Raw genomic sequence first — 26,824 nt, 5'->3', positions numbered from 1 at the left:
ATAGGCGTGTCAGGGAGCTGCACAATTTGACTTGATAAAGTCGTTTTCCCAGATTCGACCATCTGGGGGGCTAAGGGGAGAGGAAAAATTAGAAAAAATTAGGTATTTATAACTTATGGTTGGGTGATCGGATCTTAATGAATTTTGATATTTAGAAGGACATCGTGACTCAGAGCTCTTATTTTAAATCCTGACCGGCATTAAGCCTCTTATTTTCCTTTTTAAATCAATCTATTGATTCATAGAATTTTGTTAGAGCTCATACCATATGATCTCTTGGCTCTTAGCTCTTCTTGCCTCGTCACAAGTGCCATATGAGCTCTTAGCTCTTGTTACCTCAAACAAACCTCTAACATAAATGAAAATTATTAATGGAGAGAAAAAGAAAAAAATAAGTCTATATACATTGGGCAAAATATTTAGTGTATACAGAAAGTTGAATATCTATTTTTCGCAAATATATGTTTTTTCAGAAAGTCTAGAATAAAAGGGCAAAATTTATGCAAATAAAGATCATGAAAAGGAGAGCCTTAACTTGCTAATAAAGGGGGCACAATTTCAACAAATACATATTTTTGAAAAGCTTTTTTTAAAACACTTTAAAGACAGTTTAAGCACCTTTCTTTAAATATAAAAGACCAAAATACTGCTACCCGGAAAAGTTGAAAGCATGGTGATTTTTAATATTTATAAATATTCAAAAACAGGTTTCTATCCCCTAACCATCCCGCATTTTCAATTTTAGTCTTAAAATTTTTAACTTATGAAGTAAACAAACAACAATACTAGTTGTGTTGCAGAGAAACACTGCTGTCCCAGCTGGTTTTTTTTTTCCTGTGATCAGCAGTCTGTAGCTCAAAGTGGTAAGAGATGCAAACTAAAAAATTCTCCTGGGTTTGGCAATCATGAAACAGGGCAGAAAAGGTTCCAGTGAAGTTTGTAAACTTTTCAGTAGTTTTCCAGAAAAAAATGCCCCCCCCCCTGCAAGTCATTCACAGATACTCATCGTTGTTAATTGGTTGTATAAAGCTATCATTACATACATTTACAAGCGCCAGGCTTGAAAGAGTTCAGATAAGAGCTCTAATGATAGTTTCAAAGCAGGCAGAAATGTTGTATGAAGAGCTGCTGACGAAGTTTAAAATACAAACTCTGGATAAAAGAAGAGAGAAACTCTGCATGGATCAGAATCCTGCATTTTGTACACTACAGTAATAATGAAACCTAAAAATTGAACTTTGACTGCATTTAAAAATTTGTGGCGTAATTGAAGCTTAGCACAAACACACCACCATGGCATTTTTGCAAAAAAAAAAAAGGTGCAGTTTTGAATTTTGAGTTTGGAGAGGAAACAACATAAACAACTTCTTCAATTTACCAGAGGGGTTATCTTGTAGCTGGGTCCTCCTTGTGAAGTATTTGCTATGATAACAAATTCTTATTTCATTTCAGTCAGACTAGCCCTATTTAATGGAATGTTGAAGGGTCTTTCAATTAATTTATGTTTTATCTATTTTAGAAGACTGTTATAACAATATAAAACTAAAATAACAAAATTTACATTTGGCAAATTTAATCACAGACATAAAAAGAAGAGGATATACTGGTAAATGACCTCCATAGTGCTGAAATTTGCCTCCAATATCTTATTTTTCTCTATAATTCGCTGATCAACTGAAGCTGTTTCTAATTCCTACATGTGTGCCTAATCTGAAACAAAATCCTGCATATATGTAGGGTGGCAAATATCGAAATAATTTCTTACACAAGACGGTTCAAAAGTATGACCAAGAAACATAAGAGAGATGAATTCACCAAAAATGAAACACATAATATCCAGATTAAATTAGCAATATGCTTTACAATTAAATGCCAGAGTTGCAATCAAACTCTCTTCAGTAATACTAATGATTAAAAAAAAAGTACTGTCAAGCCCCAGCAATTTTGCTTTTTGTTCAAATGAACTCTTTTGTATTAAGGTGGCTAATTAAGCAGTACAACTGTAACCAAACTGTAGCATACAAATATGATTCTCTTACATCAAAAAGTTCAAGTAAAAGCCTCATTTATATGTTTTTGTTTTGTTTTTTACATAATTTGTACTTGTACAGTTAAATTGCTTCAAATATTAACAATTATTTTTAATCCTCAATCCTTGAGTGCTGTGCCTGTCCCAATTCCAATTCATTGTCCTGTCACTACTTTTCACAAAGATGTGTGAAACTATCACTGGTTTTGCTTAGATTGGATTTCTTCAGGCTGGCTTAAAATACTATAGGCCATATGGGCTATCTAGTAAGTTTACTAATTGTGAAGGTTTGAAATTATCTTCTGCACTTGTTTCTCATTCACAGCTGTTTCATAATGTCAAATAAGGCCAATAAAAAAATAATGATAATAAAGAAAATAACTAAACTTCTATATATACCCTAGGGCTACATCTGGTCCTCTTAGGGAGAGGAGAGCTGGGATACAACTGTAACACCTTAATTATTATGTAAGAATGAGCAAAAAATCTAAATATATTTCTTTTTTTTCCAATTTGATTTGTGTAATACTGCATGGAGGTTGCCCCTGCAAAGGAAACCCTTAATAACTGGTTTGTTCCACTTTTATTATTGGTATTCAATTGCTTTTAATGGGTCTATTAATCCTATTGTTCTAATTCAGGTAAATTTTGAGTTTTCTTTTCTCATTACTTAGCCAGGTAGAAGGTGAGAATGCCAAAGGATATATTTTCTTATCTCTTTCTCAATATACTGATCATTTTCTTTGTAAATTTTATTTTGACCTTACCTCATTCTAAGTATTTCATTCATAAATACATACTACCTCACTTTAGCCCCACCTCTGCCATGGTAAACAAACATAAAGTTTGTTTTATGCACAAACTATATCAAATAGGTTTCTGGTAACAAACAGGAAGTAAGGAGCAACTCTGCCCAATAGCAGCCAAAAATAAAAAAGAAGAAGTTTTCATAACAATTAACACATCAAAAAAATTGGCTTTTAAACTGATTTTAGAAATATAAACTTTATTAAGTCTAATGTTAACCATCAAAAGCTACAAGCCTGAGATGTATGAGACATTACACATTACAGAGGTGTGTTTCTTTGTAGTTGCTTTTTCCCATGGGTAATTGTGTGGTACTAATGGTCCTAGAAGATCAAGAGAAGGTTCATTTAAACAAAAATTGAAAGTTCTATTGCCACTTTCCAGTGACCAAAAAGACTTTGCTATGGGAAAGTGACTTTTCTGCCATTTTTGTGCCACCAAACTATAATATTGCCCTGAAGAGAACCAAAGTTGCCACTGATTGACAATTCTGAGACAGTTGATCACTTTGTGAGCATCAAAGAACTTTCCATTGTGATTCTTAGTTTTTTTTCAACTGAAAGTAAGAAGCAACATGAAACTCAAAACAAACAGAAATTATTCCACATATGAGGGAGGCTGTCCTCTCCTCTACCTACCTCATTACCCAAAAGTTTAGCCTTTTTCTTACTTCTTTAAGAACAACTGCTGAAACAAAAGGGCCATTAAATTGGAATAAGAAGCTTTTTTTTAAAGCCCTAAAAAACTTTAGCATAACAAGCAATAAATAAAGATCATGTGTGACTGTGAGGAACAATTTGAGGCTCAGAACAAAACTTGTGAAGGAGGCCTGTATGATACTTGAAAAGAGTATGAAAAGAAGCACCAAATTGTGTATTCATATTCCACCTAACTAAGCAAGAAAAAAAACTCAAAATTTATGCAGGTCAAGAATAGAATGCCTATTTAATAAACAGGTGTGATGATTCAAGCAATGAAAAACAATGCACAAATATATCATTTAGGGCTATATCTGGTCCATTAGGGTGGGGCACAATTTTAATTGCAGCAGTGACAGCTATTTAGAAAGAATGTTAAATGGGGAACTAATGGTAGCCTATTAATCTTTTGCTATAGTAGGTTTTTTTCTTGAGGAAATCCTCATGCATGATTACTAGATTTCTGCCCTGCTTCACTTCTACCCCCCCCCCTAAATTAATAAATATATGGCCCAAATTATAGCCCTATATATTTACTATATTTTCAGTATACCAGTGTGACTCTTTTCTTCCTACTGCTTGTTTGAAGTTTGTTAAATTAGTAAGAAGTTATGCTACTAAAAACAAACTGAAAATATGCAATTTGGGCTATATATTTATCCATTAGGGGAAGGCATATATTAAAACAACCTTTGGGAATGATATAAACTAAGAAAATATTTAGAATGTTTGCTACTTATGTATTATAGAAACCACACCCAAGAAGTGAAGTTAGTTTAAAACTAATGACATATACGAAATAAGATGAAAATATGACACTTTAGAAATGGAATTATGGAAACTATAACAGAAAATTATTGAAAGCAGGCCACCCAGAATGCATTATATGTAATACTGAACCAACACTATGTATTAAACATTTAATGAAAATATACCTGCATAGCAGTTTATCTCACTTAGGCTAAGCAGAGGCGCCATTTGGGGGGGTCAGGGGTGGGCATTTGGTTGGTTGGTTGTGCAGGTTGGGCATTGTGGGCAAATGCCCACCCCAGATTTTCCAGGGGGGCCAAGCTTCCACCACAAAGGGCCCTTTGCTGGCCATAATAATCCATTATGTCCAACATAATCCATTCTGTCCAATATTTGCATGCCTATTAACCAGAGCATAATTACCTAATGACCCTTGGGGTAATTATGCTATTTGCTATTAATCATTGTAAACTTTGAATGTAGGTTAGGTACTAAATGAAATTCTCAAGTTCTGTCAAATGCCCATTTCCTAGATGATTATATTAATATTATAAATTCTGAATATTTGCAGTAATTCCTCTAAGTTGAGAGATTAAAATAGGTCAGTTCCTGTCAAATGTTTTTATGTTTATTTCCTTGTTATAATGAATATAACCCACCGTTTTATAATACTCGAGTCAGTTCTTATTCTGTTTCTGTCCTTGTCTTATGTACATTTACTGTATCATATGCGTAAATAAACATTTTTATGCTTGACACATAAACCTTATGAAAGTTAGAGATGCTTGACATCCTCTACTGGTCAAACCTCAGATTGTAGGCCAATGCTACCATAAGACTCTAAAGACAAGAGCACAGAGAGAAGTAGAAGACTTTACATCATTAAGCCTATTAACTTTTTAGTTAGGTAAATATAAAGGTATTAATAGCCATTAGCATTAGAACTCAAAAGATCACCAAGCATCTGAAACAATTTGTGACAACTTTGATGCTAGGAAAGAACTTCATCCAATCTGGAAATTGGACTACTGCTTTGGTGGATGAAATGAAGTGAGAGTACTCCAAGACTTTCAATCACTTACTAGCCAAATTTGACAGAAGGTTTACAGATAACTTGCCAGTGCTGAGCACACTCAAAGCCTTGGATCCAAGCTCAACCAAGATTATGGACACAGAGTTGCTCAAGCATTTCTCTGCTCTTTACTTTGAGCTGGATATCAATGACATTCTTCTCACCTGGTATTGGCAAGCGTTTCTTGCTCGACAAGGAGAAAAAGCTGGAAAACTTCTTAGACATTGTCAACCATCTTCAGGCATTACCAGTGGCTTACTCAGAAGTAATTAAAGTATTTTGTATTGCTGCCACACTTCCTGGGACAACACCATGCAATGAGCATTTGTTTTCTAGCCTAGAAATAGTGATCACTACCTGCAGTCTACAGCAGGAGACAATTGTTTCAGTCACTCCTTTTGATGTTTACAGAGAAGGATTTAGTAAAAAATTGGACTACAACCAGCTTGTTCACAATTTTGCAAAGATGAAACCTTGGCAATTCCCCTTATTAACTTCAGTGTTGTATTTTGTTTTCTCTTGTTATGTTTTTCCTTTTTGTAAATATATTTGATCTGAAAGATTTCTGCTGAAGGAAAACCGAGATTTTGGTTACAACCCCCAGCATGTTAATGATGATTACTTTCACCAATGTATTGTTTACTTAAATAAGAAAGTTTCTTGCTGAGAAAGGCCAGCCTGCAGTCTGGTTGAATTTTTCACTTTCAGTTTAATCACTTAACCTTGTTGATTGTGATCTTCAATGTTAGAATTAATCTTAGAGGTCAGTGAGGCTGAGTTCCATATTTGGTTACTGTACATTTCTAAGCAACACATAGGTGCTGAAAATACGTTTTTACTTAGTATATTTGATCAATGTGCTGCCACAACCTGCATCTTTTCTTACACAACATGAAGTGAGTCAGGGGGGCCAAGATGGAGTTCATGCCCACCCCAAGATTTGGCCCAAATGGTGCCTCTGAGGCTAAGCCAATTATCTGTGAGTGCACACAGAAAAACAGGTTTTATAACAGATCAAAAACAACAGTGTGGTCACTATAATATGTAAGTACCAAATATTTTAAAGTAGTTTTTAGATTTTTATAGTAATTCCTAAGAAGTTGTCATATAGCAAACTAATACCAATGCATTGGACAGGGAATCAAATGGTATATTTTTTGGTAAATATGTAGCAATTTACCACTTTTGAAGGAAACATGTTAGCCTAAAAAAATAAAAGCAGTACCATGAGTTTCCTTATCTTATAATCTCTCCAAATAGTGTGGTTGTTAGTCTTACAATGCACTTAACCCTCCCCCTCCTGATAGTCCAAGATATGACCCCAGGAACAAGTATAAAAATAAAAGAAAACACTAAAACAATAAAATTGTTAATTCATAATATGCAGTATTTCAACTAGGCTAATTAGATCCTAATTTGTTTTCTTCTCTCTTTATTCTTTTTTTCAAGATCATTTCAAATTAAATTTAGGTCTCTTAAGAAGGAAAAACCATAAAATTCCAGAAACTACTTTATAAAATTGTTAAAGAAATCTTTACAAGATTGTTATATTGTTCTTAAAAGTATAGTAGCCTACTTTACTTTATTCTCCTCTCCCCCCTTAAAAGTCAAATATACACCATGGGTTGTTTATAGCCTATGCCTACACAAACAATTTTGCATACATGACTCTTTTCTTTAAATTAATTTAATGGCAAATAAAACATGTCAACTGTATCAAACAACAGGAAAATCCATGGAGAAGAAATAATTTTTGTTTAATATTTGGCCATTAGGAGGGGGAGGGTTAAAATGATGTGCTTTTTGGAATTATTTAGCCTAAGTAAAAACTTTAGGAATTTGAACTTTAGCATTTCCTTCTAAGGGACCAAAACCAAAATAGTACCAAAATGTATAGCATAGGATTCACAATTCTATTGGGTAAAATTCTGAACAAGGTTAAAAAATTGAACTATCAAAGATGAATCTACAGATTAAGGTAGGCTATATCCCAGGAAGGTATTCTGGAGTAGCCTACCTACCTCTACTCCCTCTCCCTCTGGAGGGCACTGACCTATTGAAAAAAAATCTTTGCATTATAAAAGTGAAACCTTGCAAAATAGGCCTAGATCTTAAGCTAAAAACAAGTACAAGAAAAATATTTTCAGCTTCAGAACTTTGCTTAATCCCAATTTATGATGTTTCAAAGATCTGTAAATAGCCTATATTTCCTAGATTTAGAAGAAGAAAATAGTTAATAGGCTATGGCTTAAAATTCTATGCTACTCACATAGTGGAGTTACATTTTCAAAACTAAAACCAGAGAAAAAATAAAGTGAAAATTTTGATATAATGTTATTTTGTAGCCTGAAAATTACAATATGTCAATAACCTGACAATTAGGCAGTTTCATTTTTCTAGCCTAACCCCTTTCCAAAATCATAAAACATAGCTTGTCTAGAATTTTACAGTTTTTTCTATTTGATTTCTGCCTCAGCCCAAGCTTACACCATAAAATTTAGCCTACCCATTTGATTAACCTAGCTGATTCTATTAGCCTACTCTAGATTGAAGCTAATGCAAAGGTCAAAAAATAAAACAGTTACTATAGTAATTGACACAAGTCATTACAAAGCACATAGGCTATTCAAACCTCTTGACTGGGTCCTCTTCTTTTGACAGAAAACCTGAACCAAAGACAGGAGAAAGCAGAGGGTTGTATAAAGCCTGGTGAGACTGAGTTTTCAAACCTGAATACTTTCTAATTAAATTTGTCACAGTTTTTGCTTTGCTATAAAGTGGTCTTGACATGGAAAGAAGTTTAGAAATGAAATGCCGGAAAATTACAATTAGAGGGTGACTCACAATTCTTAAAAGTATCTCTTCTATATCTTGTTTCAAAGAAATAATAAAAAAAAAAGAAGAAATGAAGATAAAGGAAATATGAATCGCGCCATAAGCCAAGACTACGAGAAAATATTCAGTTTGTGTCCTTCCAGGACATGGAATAATATCAATTATGGTCAGAACCTGAGTAGAAATTTTTACCTTATTTGTATAATCTGGGCCACATTCCACCCTTACATAGCTGATTTACGCTAACGTTGCCTAGAATGTTAAAGAGTTTATCTTATTCTAAGTTAACGAACATTGTGTTTCACTTTTTCAAACAGTTCGCGATATGGAGCGACCTCGCTCAATAGTAACCGAAACTCTAAAATTTAGAATTTATATAACAAAAGCTACACCAAAAGAATTGCATTTTAATGCTGATTTTAAATATATAAGTTTCATTAAGTTTAGACTTACCCATCAAAAGTTACGAGCCTGAGAAAATTTTGCCTTATTTTAGAAAATAGGGAAAACACCCCTTAAAAGTCATAGAGTCTTAACAAAAATCACACCATCAGATTTAGCCTATCAGGAAACCCTACTGTAGAAGTTTCAAGCTCCTATCTACAAAAATGTGGAATTTTGCATTTTTTGCCAAAAGACAGATCACGGGTGGTCGGGTGCATGTTTATTTGTTTGTTTTTTCCGTTTTTTGCTTTTTTTTCCCAGGGGTAATCTGATCAACCCAGTTGTCCTAGAATTTCGTGAGAGGGTTCATTCTAATGTAAATTAAAAGTTCTAGTGCCCTTTTGCGAATGAGCGCCTTCCAAAGTTTATCAATCAATCAATTTATTGATACTAAAAGAAAAAACTAATACAAAAGTAAAGTGGTTACTAGGCCCAAGAAGCTTTGCTTGTAATGGACCACAGAGAACAAGAATAAAACACTATTATAAAATATATACAAAAAAAAAAAAAAAAAAAAAAACACTGGAACAAGACAAGGACATTGAATAGATAGGATATTTAACAGATAGAAGATTTAGAAGGAGATTAACATATAGCTGAAAATGATTTTAAAAGAAGAGAAGAGACATACAAATTAGGAAAGGATTAATAAAGAGAGAAAAATTATTGAATTGGAAATACCCGACGAAATAATGCCTTTGCAGAAAGAAAAAGAGGGACATCCGAAGGGATGGAGTTCCATAATAGAATTGATTGATATACTGGAGACCTCTGGCTTGCTGTAGAAGATCGTTTTGGTAAAATAAATCGTCGAGAAGAATTACGTAAAGAAGAAAAGTACCTACCTGAGCCTGTCCGTGAGAAAAACTGCTGTAGGGGCGGTGGGAGAGTACCTAGAAAAGCAGAATGCGCAAAATAAAGGGTACTTTTACCTATAATATGATCCAGCGGAGCTATTCCAGTATCATTATAAAGATCAGAGGAAGGGTAAAGCCGAGGGAGAAGAAAAGTAGCCTTCACTGCCCTATTTTGGGCTCTTTGAAGTGAGCAGAGAAGAGATTTGTTAGTATTACCCCAGACAGAGCAGCAATAAGAAAGGTAAGGATAAATAAAAGCATAATAAAGAGAAACCATAATATCAGGAGGAAGAAATGAGTTAATCCGGTGCAACATTGAAGACTGGCGGAGGATTAAGGAACGGGTGTGAGTTATATGCGGTTTGAAAGAAAGAAAACAGTCAAGATACACACCAAGAAATTTCACCACAGTAGCTTGTGGTATAATATCATTCCCAAAAGTCAGGGTGATTGGCTCCTGTACGTCTCGCATACGGTAAGGGGTCCTGAAGTTGACAATGGCACTCTTTCGGCTGTTAAGAGCCATACCATTTGACCAGCACCAATCCTTTACTTTATCAAGAAGACCTTGAGCCATAGAAGTGGCAGATGGCAGGTCCACCGCAGCAATGAAAAAGTTACTGTCATCAGCAAAAAGAACAGGGTGAACATGGGGATGAAGACCATCAACAAGATCATTGATGTAAATTAGAAATAAAAGTGGACCAAGCACAGAGCCTTGTGGGACACCTTTCAATACAGGCAAAGTAGAGGAAGAAGTACAGTTAACCAAAACATACTGAGATCTCTCTGAGAGGTAGGACCTAAACCATTCTAGTGGGACTCCATGCACTCCAAATAAAGATAGTTTAGACAGAAGAACATTGTGGTCAACCATATCAAAGGCCTTAGAAAAGTCGAGAAATAGACCCAAAACACACAAGCCCTTGTCCAGATTAACACGCACAAACTCAGTTGCATCAGAAAGTGCGTGCAAGGTAGAGAATGAGGGACGAAAACCATACTGATGGTTAGTGATGAGAGGATTTCCAGCAGTCGAATTAGTACTAAATACAAATGAAGAGAGTCGACGATACACTACTTTTTCAACAACCTTTGAGATGACGGGAAGAAGAGAAATAGGTCTGTAATTTGAAATTAGAGAAGAATCACCTTTTTTATGCAAGGGTACAACGGTAGCAACTTTAAATAAATGAGGAAAAAAACCAGAAGAAAGAGAGAGGTTAGTTATGTGTGAGATGGGATGAGAAACAAACTGACTGATTTTTTTAAGGACATTATTACTCAAACCAAAACTATCAACTGAACAACTACTTGGAAGTTGAGAAATAATACTAGAAATCTCAGTAGTACTACATGGGGAAAGGAAAAAAGACTTCTCTGTCATAGGAAAACAACTTACTCTACTCAGGGGTGGAATGAGAACTGAGGGAAGTGTGGTGAAATACGAATTGAAGGCACTTGCTAAGGATTTTTTATCCACAACAGATCCATCAGCTTTCCTATAAAGAGATGGGGAAGATTGTTTGAGTTTCTTACGGGAGAGAGCTTCATTAATTACAGTCCAAACCTTGCGCAAATTCCCTTTACACTCATTAATTCGACGCGAAAAATACAGCTTTTTTGCTAAGCGAACTGAAGAAGTGAGCACATTTTTGTAATGTTTATACTTCAGAAGATCTTCCTGTGTCTTACTTTTACATGCAGCCTTGAACAAAGACGCCTTCATACGGGTTGCATTGATCAGACCTCTAGACATCCATGGGCATTTAGGTGTAAAATTCCTTGGCCTCTTTCTAAGAGGAAAATGCTTATCCAACAGAGTGCCCATACGACACAAAAATAATCTAGTTGCACAATCAGCATCATTAGCTTCAAGAACACTAGACCAATCATTACTCTGAAGACTATGTATTAAATTAGAAATTTCTCTATCTGTAAAAGTTCTAAAAGAAGACTTGCCTTTCTCATCCACAGTAATCTCTGTTTTAGGCACAGATAGTGATAGATAAATAGGGAAGTGATCAGAAAGATCAGTGAAAACAAGACCAGACGAGAACTTCAAATTAGGAGAAAGAGAAGTGAAAATATTATCTATTAAAGTGGCAGAATTTCTTGAAGGGTCAACGCGTGAAGGAAAAAAAAATTGAAGGAAGTAGCCCAGAAGAAGAAAATACATCAAAAAGATGGTCACATTCATCATTTGATCCAACATTTAACATATTACAATTAAAGTCTCCCAAAACACAAATCCGTTATTTAGAGAAAGTCCCCACACCAGAAAGCTGATCAAGCAAATCACAGAACAGATGTGTTGGAAAAGGAGGGGGCTTATAAAACAAACAAACAGTATCACATGCAACCTGGCTTTTCAGATCAATAACAAGAGAATAAACTGTCCTACTATTAGACACCACCGATGTAAACAAGGATTCAAGATCAGATCTTCTACAAAATTCAATACTAGATTTTATGAACAAAGAAATACCCCCAGAACACTTTGTTACCATTCTAGGGACATGAATAGCAATATAACCATGCATGTCATAAGCTGTAAAATTATCACTGTCAGATAACCATGTTTCTGTCAAGCCTATGACATCAAAAGGGCAAGAATTATCAGACCACAGATACGATTTAAGAGTGTCCCACTTATCTCTTATCCCACGCACATTCAAACAAAAAACATTAAAGCAACTGTTTGAGGAGAGTGAGGGCATAATATTATCACAATAATCAATGGTGGTGTGATAATTACAGCTAGAACTAACCATAGATTCAAGGAGAGGGTCAGAAGTGTGTGCCTCTTGTTTACCAGCACTACTTGGTTGATCAAATATAACTGAATTAAGAATAGAAGAATTCATAAGGAAAGAGAAATCACCCATATTTATCTCAGACATATAAAACCTTCACAAATGACACACTATCCATAGTACACTTGAAGGTAATGGAATCATAAACAAAGAAAAAGAAATATCAGTGGGATGGCAAATATTAACCAAAGAAAGGGGTCAAATAATGTGGCACCAATCAGGAAAAGTTGAGCTGCGAGTGTTAAGGCATGACAAACAATGACAGAAATCAAGCTACATAAAGGCAATAGGATCTCAAACAAATATAAAGAGACATTAGTAGGATGGCTCATAATATTTGAAGAATAGGCTAAATTTACAATATAGGACCAGTAAAATTTATGTGAGCTGTAAGTGTGCTGACATGACAAAAGTGTGATAGAAAATAGCATACATGAAGGTGATAGGAACACAAACAAATACAAATAAATATCAATGGTAAGACACACAATATTCAAAGTATAAGACCAAAATAGATTTGAGCAATCAAAATTATGTGATCTGCATGTGAACACACAGAACAAAGATATGGTAGAATTAAGGCAAAATAAATTTGTCAAAGTACTGGCCAAAAGTATAATGTGGAGCCAGTCAAGATTATAAGAGCTGCAATTATGCTGACATGACAAAAATATGATAGAAATTGGCCTACATGAAGGTGAGAAAGTCAAAAACAAAAATAAAAAAAAATTCAGTAGGATGGCATATATTAATCATAATATTGGCCCAAAATATAATATGGGAACAGTCAAAACTCGATGAGCTGCAAGTGTGCAGACACAACAAGAACGTTCTAGAAGCCAAGCAACATGATGGTGATAGGATCACAAACAAACATAATGAAAAATCAGTGGAAAGGCACATATTAATTAAAGCAGTGGCACAAAATATAATGTGTAACCAGTTAAAATTATGTGAGCTATAAGTATGCTGACATGACAAGAGTAAAACAGAAAGCAAACTACATGAAGGTGGTAGAATCACAAACAAACATTGAGCAATATTAGTGGGAAGGGACATATCATCCAAGGTACTGCCCCAAAGCATAACATAGCACAAGTCAGAATTATGTGAAGACAGTGAAGAGTGAAAAAGGAAAAATGTAAGAACATAAAATAAATTCATACAAAAACAATTCAACATATTATAACAAAGTGAACTAAAATCCATCACTTTAATTCTCTGCATTTGCAGCACACAAATCAATTTCATCCTGTTCACTGAACTTAACTACTCTTCCAGACTGAGTTTTATACAGGATATCACCTTTACTGGACCAAACATTACGTAAACCAAGCTTTGACTTGGCATATGAAAGAAGCTGTAAGCGTGGTTTTGTAAGCATCTCAGAAAATAGTGTCCCAGATCCTTTCAAATCCTTCTTTTGTCTGAGAAGCAGTTGGCGAATTCGTAAATTACAAAATTCTACAACTATGGGTCTGGGTTTGGCAGATGGTTTGCCAATTCTTTTGGCTGATACAACATCAGACTGGGTAATTGGTATGCCAGGAAATTTCACAGCACATAGTGACATGAACTGACTTTCAGTGTTTTCAATGGGGACATCTTCTTTCACCCCAAAGACAATAATTTGGTTGCTCAAAGCCTGCTGTTCAAAACGATCATTTAATCTTGCCAGGTTAGACTGGATAGGCTTGAAAGAGCTCTCAAGGTCTTTCATTGATGACCCTAGAGTAGTCAAAGAAGATTCAATTGAAGATATGCGTTTATTATAGCTTTCAAGGGTCTTATCAACTAGACTACTAAGATCTAGACTGAGGCCAGCATACACATCCTGCTTGATTGCATCCAGCTTATCTGAAGAAATAGTGGCATCATGTTGAATGAATGCCTGTTCATCTTTCATTTTGATCACAGCCTCATCTACCTGGGTAGAGATCTTAGCCAATATGAGGTCATCAAGTAACCCTTTCACTGAAGATTTAAGGCTGTCAGGATGCAGTGAATCTGCTAACATTTTGTGTTTTATTTTTATATTATTCATGTGGCTAGTCAGGATGAGTATTTGCTCTGAGACAGATTCTGATCCAGAGAATTGGAGTGAGCTGTCTGACCTAAGTTCACAGGGTGGCTTGATTTGACCTTTCATTACTTACTTAATGTGAACAACAAGACAGGTACAGAGTAAGCAGTAGTATATGGCAGGCTGTGTATAAGGCAGGATATGGTTCACAATCTAGCAGCAAATTTCAAATAACAAAGCAGGAGCAAATTAAAATTAGCATAGGTCTCACCTGATGAGTCCCCTCTTACACCCCAGGGGTAGGGGCTGCTAAGTGTGCCCGCCTTTACTCACTGGTAGGCAGGCAGAACCAGTACTTCGGGCTGCTTAAAGCGTTGTTGGTAATGCCACAAGACTTCAGATTACTCCAGTTAATATTAACACGTCTTTTCAATTTTTAAATTTGGCGCCAATATTATACGATCAACCTTTCTATATAAGCCTTATGTGCCCCCAGGGCACAACGACAACACCTTCCATAAAAAACCTTGTATATCCTTAGGGCATAACTTACAACCCTTACCCTTAGACTCTTTGGAATTTTATCAGCCCCTAAGACCTTATTATATGATTTTTGGACTATTTTTGAATAAATTACTATCTCAAAATTTGTATCGCATGCATTTGCGGAAAACTCGACGTGGGGGTACTGCCCTCGATCACTTTGACTCATAAAAAAGATACTAGAACATCTGATTTCCAATCAAACAAGCCCCCTCCAGAGTTTCTACGACCAGGTTTTTCACATAAACCTTATATGCCCTCAGGGCATAACTTGCAACCCCTGCCCTGAGGGTATATGGAGGAGGGTTGTCATCCTAAAAGACATAAATTCCAGAATTTTCAACTATGTTGAACCAAATGCCTATATCATGGGAATTGATGGGTGTGGGGAGCTTGTTGCCCTATATTCACTTTGACTGTTTAAAAGGAAATAGCCCTTTCCATTTCCAATCGAACAAAACTTTTTTGAAGTTTCTACGACAAGAAATGGCCGTCTCAAAATTTCTATCAGGTTTATTTAGGGAAAATACGAGGTGTAGGGGGGGGGGCATCCACACTCCGATCACTCTGAATCTTGAAAAGGACACTGAAACTTTTGAGTACCAAACGAATGAGCCCCCTCCAAAGTTTATACGATCGCTCTTTCTATATAAGCCTTATATGCCCCCAGGGCATAACTTAAAACCCTTACCCTGAGGGCTCTGGGGAATAGTTTCTAGGGTTAGCCAAAAGCGGACATTTAGGAAGGCTAACTACCTTTTTGGAGCGTTTTGGACCCTGGGATGAGTATTTGAAAGAAACTATTCAGAAATTCTTTGAACATTAAACTCTCTGAACATCCGTTCAGAGAAACTCTCTGAACGAAGAATCTTGGCTCCTATAGACAGTAAATTACTTATTATGATGATATCTTTTTAGACTAGAGTAGCCAAGGTCCAGGGTATTTTTATCGCAGTTGTAAAAAGTTTAGAAGGACAGGAAGATAAATCTGCGAACCAAGATTAAATACTGGAAGCTACAGTAATGACACCAGTCAGGTTACAATCTTAAATTGTAAGAAACATGCTTAAGTATTACTCGAAATAAAGATCAAACCCCCATCACTTTCACTTTCATAAGATCCAGTATCTACATAAATAAACTTGTCATTAGCATCACATGCAGCTAAAAGTATAAGGCTAAAATAACTTTTATAAATGTGAAATTGAGACTCAGACATGTATAGGCACCGAATTTGCACATGTGTACCATCTAAGGCACCAATGCGATTTGGTAAAAACATTTTGCCCTAAAAATTTCACTGACACTTTTCAATGTATGTGATTGGGGCTCTTGCAGATACATTGGCCTTAAAACTTCATATATCGCCTTCAATGTATTTGATAATATCTGTGAAACTTTTGAGTGACCGACACTAAATTCATAGTGGAGAACTGCCATGGACACACCAGTACCCAGATATTTTAATTTCAAAGCAAGCTTCAGTTCTGAAGAGATTGCCATTCTACAATTGGTGTTATGTTTTTTTTTTATAAAGGCCTTATTAAACTGAGTAATTCAACATACTCTGCCTTTGTTAACATTACAAAATTTAAAATTTATCTTCATCATCTCTCATAAGTAAGTCATTAGGTAGTGCCAGATAGACTTTCATTGTCCTTTCCCTTTCATGTAGAATTGGATGTGTCCATAGCCTTTTCTTCATAAAAATCAATATATAAATTATAAACAAATTAAAGTAATATTCCTTTCATATAACAGTTTAAGCAACAGACAGTTTGAATGGTCAATTCACCTGTAACACAAACACAAAATTTTGTATTTAATTAGTACTTGTCAAAGAAACTGATTCTTTAAAACTATTTTGGTAATAACTGAAAAAATAAGCGATAGTAAAGAGTAATCTTAAGGGTTAGATCAATTAGAACTGCACAAATAGAAAAAGTGAAAATAGACACTGTGACTCAAATTTAATGTCAGTGCATTTCACCAACAATTGGTTCACCAACCAATCAGTCATTTTCAAAACTATGTGTACAAAAATTGTTAAGTTCTTCAAAACATATGTCAAAGTTAGAATTTACCTGGGTACCTGACTGACTGACCATATTTCTAACAGTAATACAAAAAGTGTGATTTAATCCTACTTTTTCTATCTATTTCTACCAACCTGGGCATCGAAACATCCCAATAAAAACACCATATTTCCACCTGGGAGTTTGTCCATGTTTCTGACCCCTAGGCTACATATTTATATATCTATATATATAAAAATAAGTTGTCTGTCTGTCTGTGGATCAGGTGACGTCATGTTTCTGTGTTGAGTGACGTCATGAAATTAGTTGTCGTCATGTTTGCTTTGACGGTGACGACATTAGACCGAGACAGAGGGAATATAAGTTACGACCGGGAACCTCAAAGAGAAATTACAGACTGGGACACCCGGACACAAATAACGACCGGGACACAGGGAATATAAATGACGACCGGGACACAGGGACAAAACTACAACGGGGACGCCGGGGGCACAGGCGGGATATATAAATGACGACCGGGACATTGACTACAACGGGACATGACGAATAGAAATTACAGACCGGACACCGGGACACAAATGACGACCGGGACACCGGGACACAGGGAATATAAATGACGACCGGGACACTCAAAGAGAAATTACAAACTGGGACACCGGGACACAAATGACGACCGGGACACAGGGAATATAAATGACGAGGGGGCGCGAAGCACCCCACCAACTAGGTGTTGGGGTGGCGCGAAGCGCCACCCCAACAGCTAGTATATATATATATAAATAAGTTGTCTGTGTGTGTGTGTGTCGAGTGACGTCATGTTTGTGTGTCGACTGACGTCATGTTTGTCGACTGACTTCATTTTAAGGATTGAGCTGTATGCGTCATGAAGTTATTTGTCGACTGACGTCATGTTTGTCAACTGATGAAATTACATACCGGGACACAAATGACGACCGGGACACAGGGAATATAAATGACGACCGGGAACCTCAAAGAGAAATTAAAGACTGGGACACCCGGACACAAATCACGACCGGGACACAGGGAATATTAATGACGACCGGAACACAGGGACACAACTACAACGGGGACGCCGGGGGCACAGGCGGGATATATAAATGACGACCGGGACACAGGGATTGTTCGAATAGAAATTACAGACCGGGACACCGGGACACAGGGAATATAAATGACGACCGGGACACTCAAAGAGAAATTACAAACTGGGACACCGGGACGCAAATGACGACCGGGACACAGGGAATATAAATGACGACCGGGACACAGGGACACATCATTAGAATAAAGAGGTATAGATCTGAATACGGATTGTTTTTCCCATGGACAATTATATGTTGCATGTTTAAGAGTCAGTAAACTTGACAATCTATTTATATGCATAGACAATGGGACAGCGAAGAATGTTGTATATTCGCATGTTTTACGTAGTTAAAAACATATATATATATATATATATATATATATATATATATATATATATATATATATATATATATATATATATATATATATATATATATATATATATATATATATATATATATATATATATATATATATATATATATATATATATATATATATCTATCTCTATTCATAGGTGGGACACAGGGACACAACTACAATGGCGCGTAACTAATATGGCGCGTAACGACTTACGCGCGCGGGGTGGCTCGGGGGGGGCGCGAAGCACCCCACCAACTAGTTGTTGGGGTGGCGCGAAGCGCCACCCCAACAGCTAGTTTATCTATATATATATAAAATAAGTTGTCTGTGTGTGTGTGTGCATGTGTGTCGAGTGACGTCAGGTTTGTGTGTCGACTGACGTCATGTTTGTCGACTGACGTCATTTTAAGGATTGAGCTGTATACGTCATGAAGTTGTTTGTCGACTGACGTCATGTTTGTCAACTGATGAAATTACATACCGGGACACCGGGACACAAATGACGACCGGGACACAGGGAATATAGATGACGACTGGGAACCTCAAAGAGAAATTACAGACTGGGACACCCCGTCACAAATGACGACCGGATCACAGGGAATATAAATGACGACCGGGACACAGGGACACAACTACAACGGGGACGGTGGAGGCACTGGCGGGATATATAAATGACGACCGGGACAAAGGGATTGTTCGAATAGAAATTACAGACCGGGAGACAAATGACGACCGGGATACCGGGACACAGGGAATATAAATGACGACCGGGACACAGGGACACATCATTAGAATAATGAGGTATAGATCTGAATGCGGATTGTTTTTCCCATGGACAATTATATGTTGCATGTTCAAGAGTCAGTAAACCTGACAATCTATTTATATGCATAGACAATGGGACAGCGAAGAATGTTGTATATTCGCATGTTTTTCGTAGATAAAAACATATATATATATATATATATATATATATATATATATATATATATATATATATATATATATATATATATATATATATATATATATATATATATATATATATATATATATATATATATATATATATATATATATATATATATATATATCACAGGTGGGACACAGGGACACAACTACAATGGCGCGTAACTAATATGGCGCGTAACGACTTACGCGCTCGGGGGGGGGCTTGGGGGGCGCGAAGCGCCCCACCAACTAGGTGCTGGGGTAGCGCGAAGCACCACCCCAACAGCTAGTATCTACATATATAAAAATAAGTTGTAAGTTTGTGTGTTTGACCATGTTTTGTGTTTGTCTGCATATATGTGTTTGTTTGTCCGCACATGACGTCATTATAAGTTTATAAGGCTTTGTATATGATGTCAAAGGCTTTGTATATGACGTCATTATAAGTATATAAGGGGGCGATTCAAAGAGAAATTTTAGTATAAATCTTACAATGACAGAAGAAACAGCCGAGGAAGCTGTTTAAATAGTTAATTCAAAGAGAAATTTTAGTATAAATCCTACAATGGCAGAAGAAACAGCCGAGGAAGCTGCTCAAAGAGTTAATGCCAAAAGGCTTGCGGCTAATAGAGAAAGTAAGAAAAGAAAGCGTGCCGAGGAATCACAAGAACAGGGTGAAAACAGGCTTGCGTCTCAAAGAGAAACTACCAAAAAAATTGTGCCAAGGAATCACTAGAACAACGTGAAAACAGGCTCGCAGCTCAAAGAGAAATTACCAAAAGAAAGCGTGCCGAGGAAGCTGCTCAAAGAGTTAATTCAAAGAGAAATTTTATTATAAATCCTACAAAGGCAGAAGAAACAGTCGAGGAAGCTGATCAAAGAGTTAATGCCAAAAGGCTTGCGGCTAATAGAGAAACTAAGAAAAGAAAGCGTGCTGAGGAATCACAAAACAGCATGAAAACAGGCTTGCGTCTCAAAGAGAAATTACAAAAAGAAAGCGTGCCGAGGAAGTTGCTCAAAGAATTAATTCAAAGAGAAATTTTAGTATAAATCCTACAATGGCAGAAGAAACAGCCAAGGAAGCTGCTCAAAGAGTTAATGCCAAAAGGCTTGCGGCTAACAGAGAAAGTAAGAAAAGAAAGCGTGCCGAAGAATCACAAGAAGAGTGTGGAAATAGGCTTGCGTCTCAAAGAGAAATTACCAAAAAAGAATCGTGCCGAGGAATCACAAGAACAACGTGAAAACAGGCTAGCGGCTAAGAGAGAAATTATTAAAAAAAATAGTGCCGAGGAATCACAAGAACAACGTGAAAACAGGCTCGCGGCTCAAAGAAAAATTACCAAAAGAAAACGAACCGAGGAATCACAAGAACAACGTGAAAACAGGCTTGAGGCTCAAAGAGATAATGCCAAAAGAAAGCGTGCCGAGGAATCACAAGAGCAACCTGAAAATTATCGCCTGGCATTCTGATACAGCCCAGTCGATGATAATAGCTTGAGTAGATGTGTTCAAGTCGGGACTATGTCTAAAATTTGTCCCTATTGCAAGGGCTTGAAATTTAATGGTCAAACAAAGGGAATGTATTGCGCCTCAGGAAAAGTTCAACTTCCTCAACAGGCTGCACCACCAGAGCCATTGAAGACTTTGCTTGCTGGAACTAAGTCAGAATCTAAGTCTTTTTTTGTTAAACATCAGAAAATATAACTCATGTTTCCAAATGACGTCGTTTGGTGCCCAAATCGAAAATCAAGATCAATTTATGCTTACTTTCAAAGTAAAAGGGCAAATTTATTAGAGCAGGGTTCCTTGTACCATTCTCAGGTGAGAATCATAAATTTTTACAACTTTACTTCATCAGTGATAGCAATTCTGAATTGAATGCACGTTGCGAAATTTCTCCCGACGTTGAAAGGACTATCGTTTCCCAATTGCAACATCTTTTTCACAAAAATAATAATTTAGTGCGTCTGTTCAAAACAACAATCGATTTGATGCCTACTGATACACATAAAATTGTTACTTCCGCTGACAAAACGCCTATTGGCCAACATGTGCGTAGATACAATGCTCCAACTATCGACGAAGTGGCAATCGTTATGGTCGGTGATCAGTATTTACCTCGAGATATTATTCTTCATAAGCGAAACGCTCAGTTGGCAAGAATTGCTGAAACTCATCGATGCTACGATGCCCTACAATATCCTATCATTTTTTGGGATGGGGTCGACGGCTATCATTTTAATAATAAATTTATAGATCCATCCACCAGCAAACCAACGGATAAGAAATGCAGCGTAATGAATTATTATTCCTATAGACTAATGAATCGTCACAATGAAGATAATTATATTTTAAAATGCCGTCAATTGTTTCACCAATACATCGTTGATATGTATGCAAAGATTGAATCAGAACGTTTGCTATTTATCCGTCTGAATTAGACCAAGCTCCGCTCTGAACAATAGATTTGCGAGATGCAGTTCTAAATGACGGTAATGCCACCAACATTGGAGGATTAACGATTTTACCTTCGTCATATGCTGGCAGTCCCCGTCATATGCTCAAGATGCTATTGCGTATGTTCTTCTCTATGGTCGTCCAGATTTATTTATTACATTTACATGTAATCAAGCTTGGGACGAGATACAGCAGCTTTTACTTCAAGGACAATCGGCAGTTCATAGACATGACAATATGGCCCGTGTCTTCCGGCAAAAGTTGAAATCACTGATAAACTACATAGTAAAACTTGAAGTGTTTGGGTCAGTGCGATGCTGGATGTACTCAGTGGAATGGCAAAAACGAGGATTGCTACACGCATATCTATAAATCTGGCTACATTATAAAATTACTTCTAATGAAATTGACGATGTGATTTCCGCTGAAATTCCTGATGAAAATGTCGATAAGGGCTTATATGATATTGTGGTAAACAATGATACATGGACCTTGTGGTGCACTGAATGAAAAATCACCATGCATGGCCAAAGGAAGGTGCACAAAGCAATATCCTGGACTTTTAGTACCCAACACAATTACTGGCAACGATGGTTACTCACAATATAGAAGAAGATCTACTGAAGATGACGGTAAAACAGCAATAATAAAAAAGCATAACGGTACCACGATCAAAGTAGATAATCAGTGGTTTGTTCCATATTCACCTTTATTGTCAAAAACATTTAATACACACATAAACGTTGAATATTGTAACTCCGTAAAGGCAATCAAATACATGTGTAAATACGTCACCAAAGGCAGCGAGATGGCAGTTTTGGCTTGCAGTCCGAAATCAGTGATATCGATGAAATCGTACAATATCAGGCTGGAAGATACATAAGCAGTAATGAAGCTGCTTGGCGAATTCTTCATTTCCGATACATGAACGAAGTCCAGCTGTTGCTCACTTATCGGTAAATTTACAGAAGGGTCAACGCGTTTATTTTTCAGAATCCAACGTGCAACACAGAGCCCTGAATCCACCGGATACAACATTAACTTCTTTCTTTTCGTTATGTCAAAATGATTCTTTTGCAAAAAAAAAAAAACTGTTGCATACTGAAGTGCCTTCGTATCGCACGTGGAATGCTAAAAATAAATCATTTGAACGTCGAAAACAGGGTAAGTCAGTCGACGGCCAACCTACCATCTTCAAAGATACCACGATAGGAAGACTTTACACCATTCACCCCAATCAACATGAATGCTTCTTTCTCCGCCTACTTTTGGTGAATGTACCCGGAATAACGTCCTTTGAGTATTTGAGAACTGTAAACGGAACTAAGCATGACACTTACCGTAGTACATGCCAAGCTCTGAATTTATTGGAGAATGACCAACACTGGGATAACCGCATCAATGACGCGTGCGAAACGTCAACTTTAAGTCAAACTCGTACATTGTTTGGAATAATATCAACAACTTACTCTCACTCAGCACCTATAGAGTTATGGGACAAATATAAATCAAAAATGTCCGAAGATATACTCCATCGAAAACGGTTAGAGACGTCAGATATGAATTTTGATTTTACATAAGAAATTTATAACTACACTTTAGTCATTATTGAAGATTTGTGCTTATGTATGGCAAACAAACCTCTTCAGGATTTGGGAATGCCAAATCGTAACGCTGCTGTTTCGACATGTGTAGAATTGGATCGTGAACAAAGTTACAACACGAGTGATCTATTGTCGTATGTACAAAATAATATTTCTAAGTTAACGTCTGAGCAAAAGGACATTTATGATAAGATAATGTATTGTGTCGATATCAACGTTAGAGAAATCTTATTTTTGGATGCGCCAGGAGGTACTGGTAAAACATTTGTGATAAAATTGATTCTGGCATCAATTCGATCAAAAAATGACATAGCGTTGGCAATTGCGTCGTCCGGAATAGCCGCAACGTTGCTGCCTGGTGGAAGAACTGCTCATCCCGCTTTAAAATAGGCTCTGAATTTGCATTCTACAGAATCTCCCACGTGCAATTTTTCCAAATCATCTGGGATGGGTAAAGTATTGCAGCAATGCAAACTTATTATTTTGGACGAGTGGACAATGAAACACAAAAAAATGGCTCGAGGCTCTGGATCAATCATTGCGAGATTTGCTAGGAAATTCGAAACCCTTTGGCAGCACATAAATATTGCTTGTGGGAGATTTCAGGCAAACATTACCTTTAATACCTAGATCAACCCCTACAGACCAAATGAATGCTTGCCTGAAAAATTCTAATTTATGGGCACACGTAAAGACGTTAAAATTAACTACAAATATGCGTGTCCGATTGCAAAACGATGACTCTGGTCAAAAATTTTCAGATCAATTGCTGGCAATTTGCAAACGGAAAGCTGCCAGTAGACTCAATTTCAGGACGTATACAGCTGCCTGGTGAATTCTGTAATTTAGTGACTTCCAAAAATGAATTGGTTGAAAAGGTATTTCCGAATATTCTAACCAATTATAAAAATCATAAATAGCTAAGTGAACGAGCGATTCTGGCAGCCAAGAATAAAGACGTCTACGAAATCAACAATATTATTTTGACCAAGATTCGAGATCAGGCAGTCCTTTACAATACAGTTGACACAGTTCTGGAACCAAATGAAGCGGTTAATTATCCATCTGAATTTTTAAATTCTCTGGATCTCCTAGGGTTTCCACCACACGTGCTACATCTAAAAATAGGCGTACCAATAATACTGTTACGAAATATCAACCCTCCAAAGCTTTGCAATGCCACGCGACTTGCCGTAAAAAAAAACAATGGAAAACGTATATAGGCAACAATCTTGGCAGGGCCGTTTGAGGGTGAGGCTGTTCTTATTACTCGCATTCCCATGATTCCAACGGATCTGCCTTTTCAATTTAAAAGATTGTAATTCCCAATTCGATTAGCATTTGCAATCACCATCAACAAGGCTCAAGGGCAATCATAAGAAAAATGCGGTATAGATCTTAATACAGATTGTTTTTCCCATGAATAATTGTATGTTGCATGTTTGAGTGTCGGTAAACCTGACAATCTATTTATATGCACAGACAATGGGACAGCGAAAAATGTTTTATATTCGCAAGTTTTACGTAGTTAACTTGTACTGTATATGTATATCTATCTATCTATATACAAATAAGTTATATGTATGCATGTTTGTTTGTTTGTAAAAAGAGCGTTTGCATATAACGTCATTATAAGTATACTAGCTGTTGGGGTGGCGCTTCGCGCCACCCCAACACCTAGTTGGTGGGGGCGCTTCGCGCCCCCCCCAAGCCCCCCCGTGCGCGTAAGTCGTTACGCGCCATTTTAGTTGTGTCCCTATGTCCCACCTGTGAATATAGATATAGATATATATATATATATATATATATATATATATATATATATATATATATATATATATATATATATATATATATATATATATATATATATATATATATATATATATATATGTTTTTAACTACGTAAAACTTGCGAATATACAACATTCTTTTCTGTCCCATTGTCTGTGCATATAAATAGATTGTCAGGTTTACCGACTCTTGAACATGCAACATATAATGGTCATTTATATATCCCCCTGTGCCCCCCGGCGTCCCCTTTGTAGTTTTGTCCCTGTGTTCAGGTCGTCATTTATATTCCCTGTGTCCCGGTCGTCATTTGTGGCCCGGTGTCCCAGTCTGATTTCTCTTTGAGTGTCCCGGGCGTCATTTATATTCCTTGTGTCCCGGTGTCCCGGTCGTCATTTATATCCCCCTGTGCCCCCCGGCGTCCCCGTTGTAGTTGTGTCATTTATATTCCCTGTGTCCCGGTCGTCATCCCGGTATACATTCGTTTTTGAATTGGTATATGATGAAATAAATTTTTAATTTTTTCCCTTTTTTTCCTTTTAGTTTTTTTTTAGGTTTTTTAGTTTTTTTCTTTTTTCTTTTTAGTTTTTTTTGAAGTTTTTATCTTTTTAGTTTTTTTATTTTTATTTATATTTTTTTAGTTTTCTTTTTCTCCTTTATTTTTCAGTTTTTTTCCTTTTTTTAGTTTTTTTTTCTTTTTAGTTCTTTTAGTTTTTACCTTTTTTAGTTCATTTTAGTTTTTTAGATGAAAATTTTTTTAGTTTTATTCCTTTTTTTCTTTTCAGTTTTTTATTGGTTTTTACGATTTGAACCTGGGACCTTCATTCTCCGTTCTGACACCCTCTCTCACCGAGTGACTACTCCAGCATGTTCATTTTGGTGTTTTAAATGGTATATTATTAACCAAATTAATGTGTTTTACAATATACTAAGCATCGTCATAACAAAAATGACGACAACTAATTTCATGACGTCAGTCAACACAGAAATTAAGTTCTGAAATTAAGTCATGAAATTAGTTGCCGTCATTTTTGCTTTGACGGTGACGTCATTCAAGTTATATAAGACATATGTTCACGTAGAAACCTATTAATGTTTAAGTTTACAATGACTGATGAAGATGCTCAAAGAGTCTATGCCAAAAAACTTGCTGCTGATAGAGAAAGTCAGAAAAGAAAGCGTGCCGAGGAACTATCAGCAGCAAGTGTTTTGGCATACACTCTTTGAGCATCTTCATCAGTCATTGTAAACTTAAACATTAATAGATTTCTACGTGAACATATGTCTTATATAACTTGAATGACGTCACCGTCAAAGCAAAAATGACGTCAACTAATTTCATGACGTCAGCCGACACAGAAACATGACGTCACCTTACAACTAATTTCATGACGTCAGCCGACACAGAAACATGACGTCACCTGATCCACAGATCCACAGACAGACAGACAACTTATTTTTATATATATAGAAGAAGATAGATAAGGCTTTGTATATGCACAGACAATGGGACAGCGAAGAATGTTGTATATTCGCAAGTTTTACGTAGTTAAAAACATATATATATATATATATATATATATATATATATATATATATATATATATATATATATATATATATATATATATATATATATATATA

General features: G+C 36.2%; 1 protein-coding gene across 5 annotated transcripts in view; it reads right to left on the bottom strand.

Annotated features, from left to right (window-relative positions):
* The window catches only part of LOC136029002 (dipeptidyl peptidase 3-like), a 72,232-nt gene extending 57,459 nt beyond the window's left edge, over positions 1-14,773 (bottom strand). The window contains exon 1 of one of the 5 annotated variants that reach the window (XM_065707008.1): positions 14,603-14,773. Coding sequence is in view for 1 of the 5 variants with exons in the window: in XM_065707004.1 (XP_065563076.1) it covers positions 7,989-8,146 (158 nt within the window). In the remaining 4 variants the exon portion in view is untranslated. Of the gene's footprint in view, positions 1-7,988; positions 8,304-8,383; positions 8,487-14,602 lie in introns of those variants that run through there. The other 4 variants (XM_065707007.1, XM_065707005.1, XM_065707004.1 and 1 more) reach the window with 4 other exon arrangements.
* Positions 14,774-26,824: the final 12,051 nt, after the last annotated feature.

Source organism: Artemia franciscana, chromosome 7 (assembly GCF_032884065.1).
Source record: "Artemia franciscana chromosome 7, ASM3288406v1, whole genome shotgun sequence".
NCBI classification, from domain to species: Eukaryota; Metazoa; Arthropoda; class Branchiopoda; order Anostraca; family Artemiidae; genus Artemia; species Artemia franciscana.
Note: the sequence above shows the minus strand (reverse complement) of the source record. Positions and strands in the feature narration are given on the sequence as shown.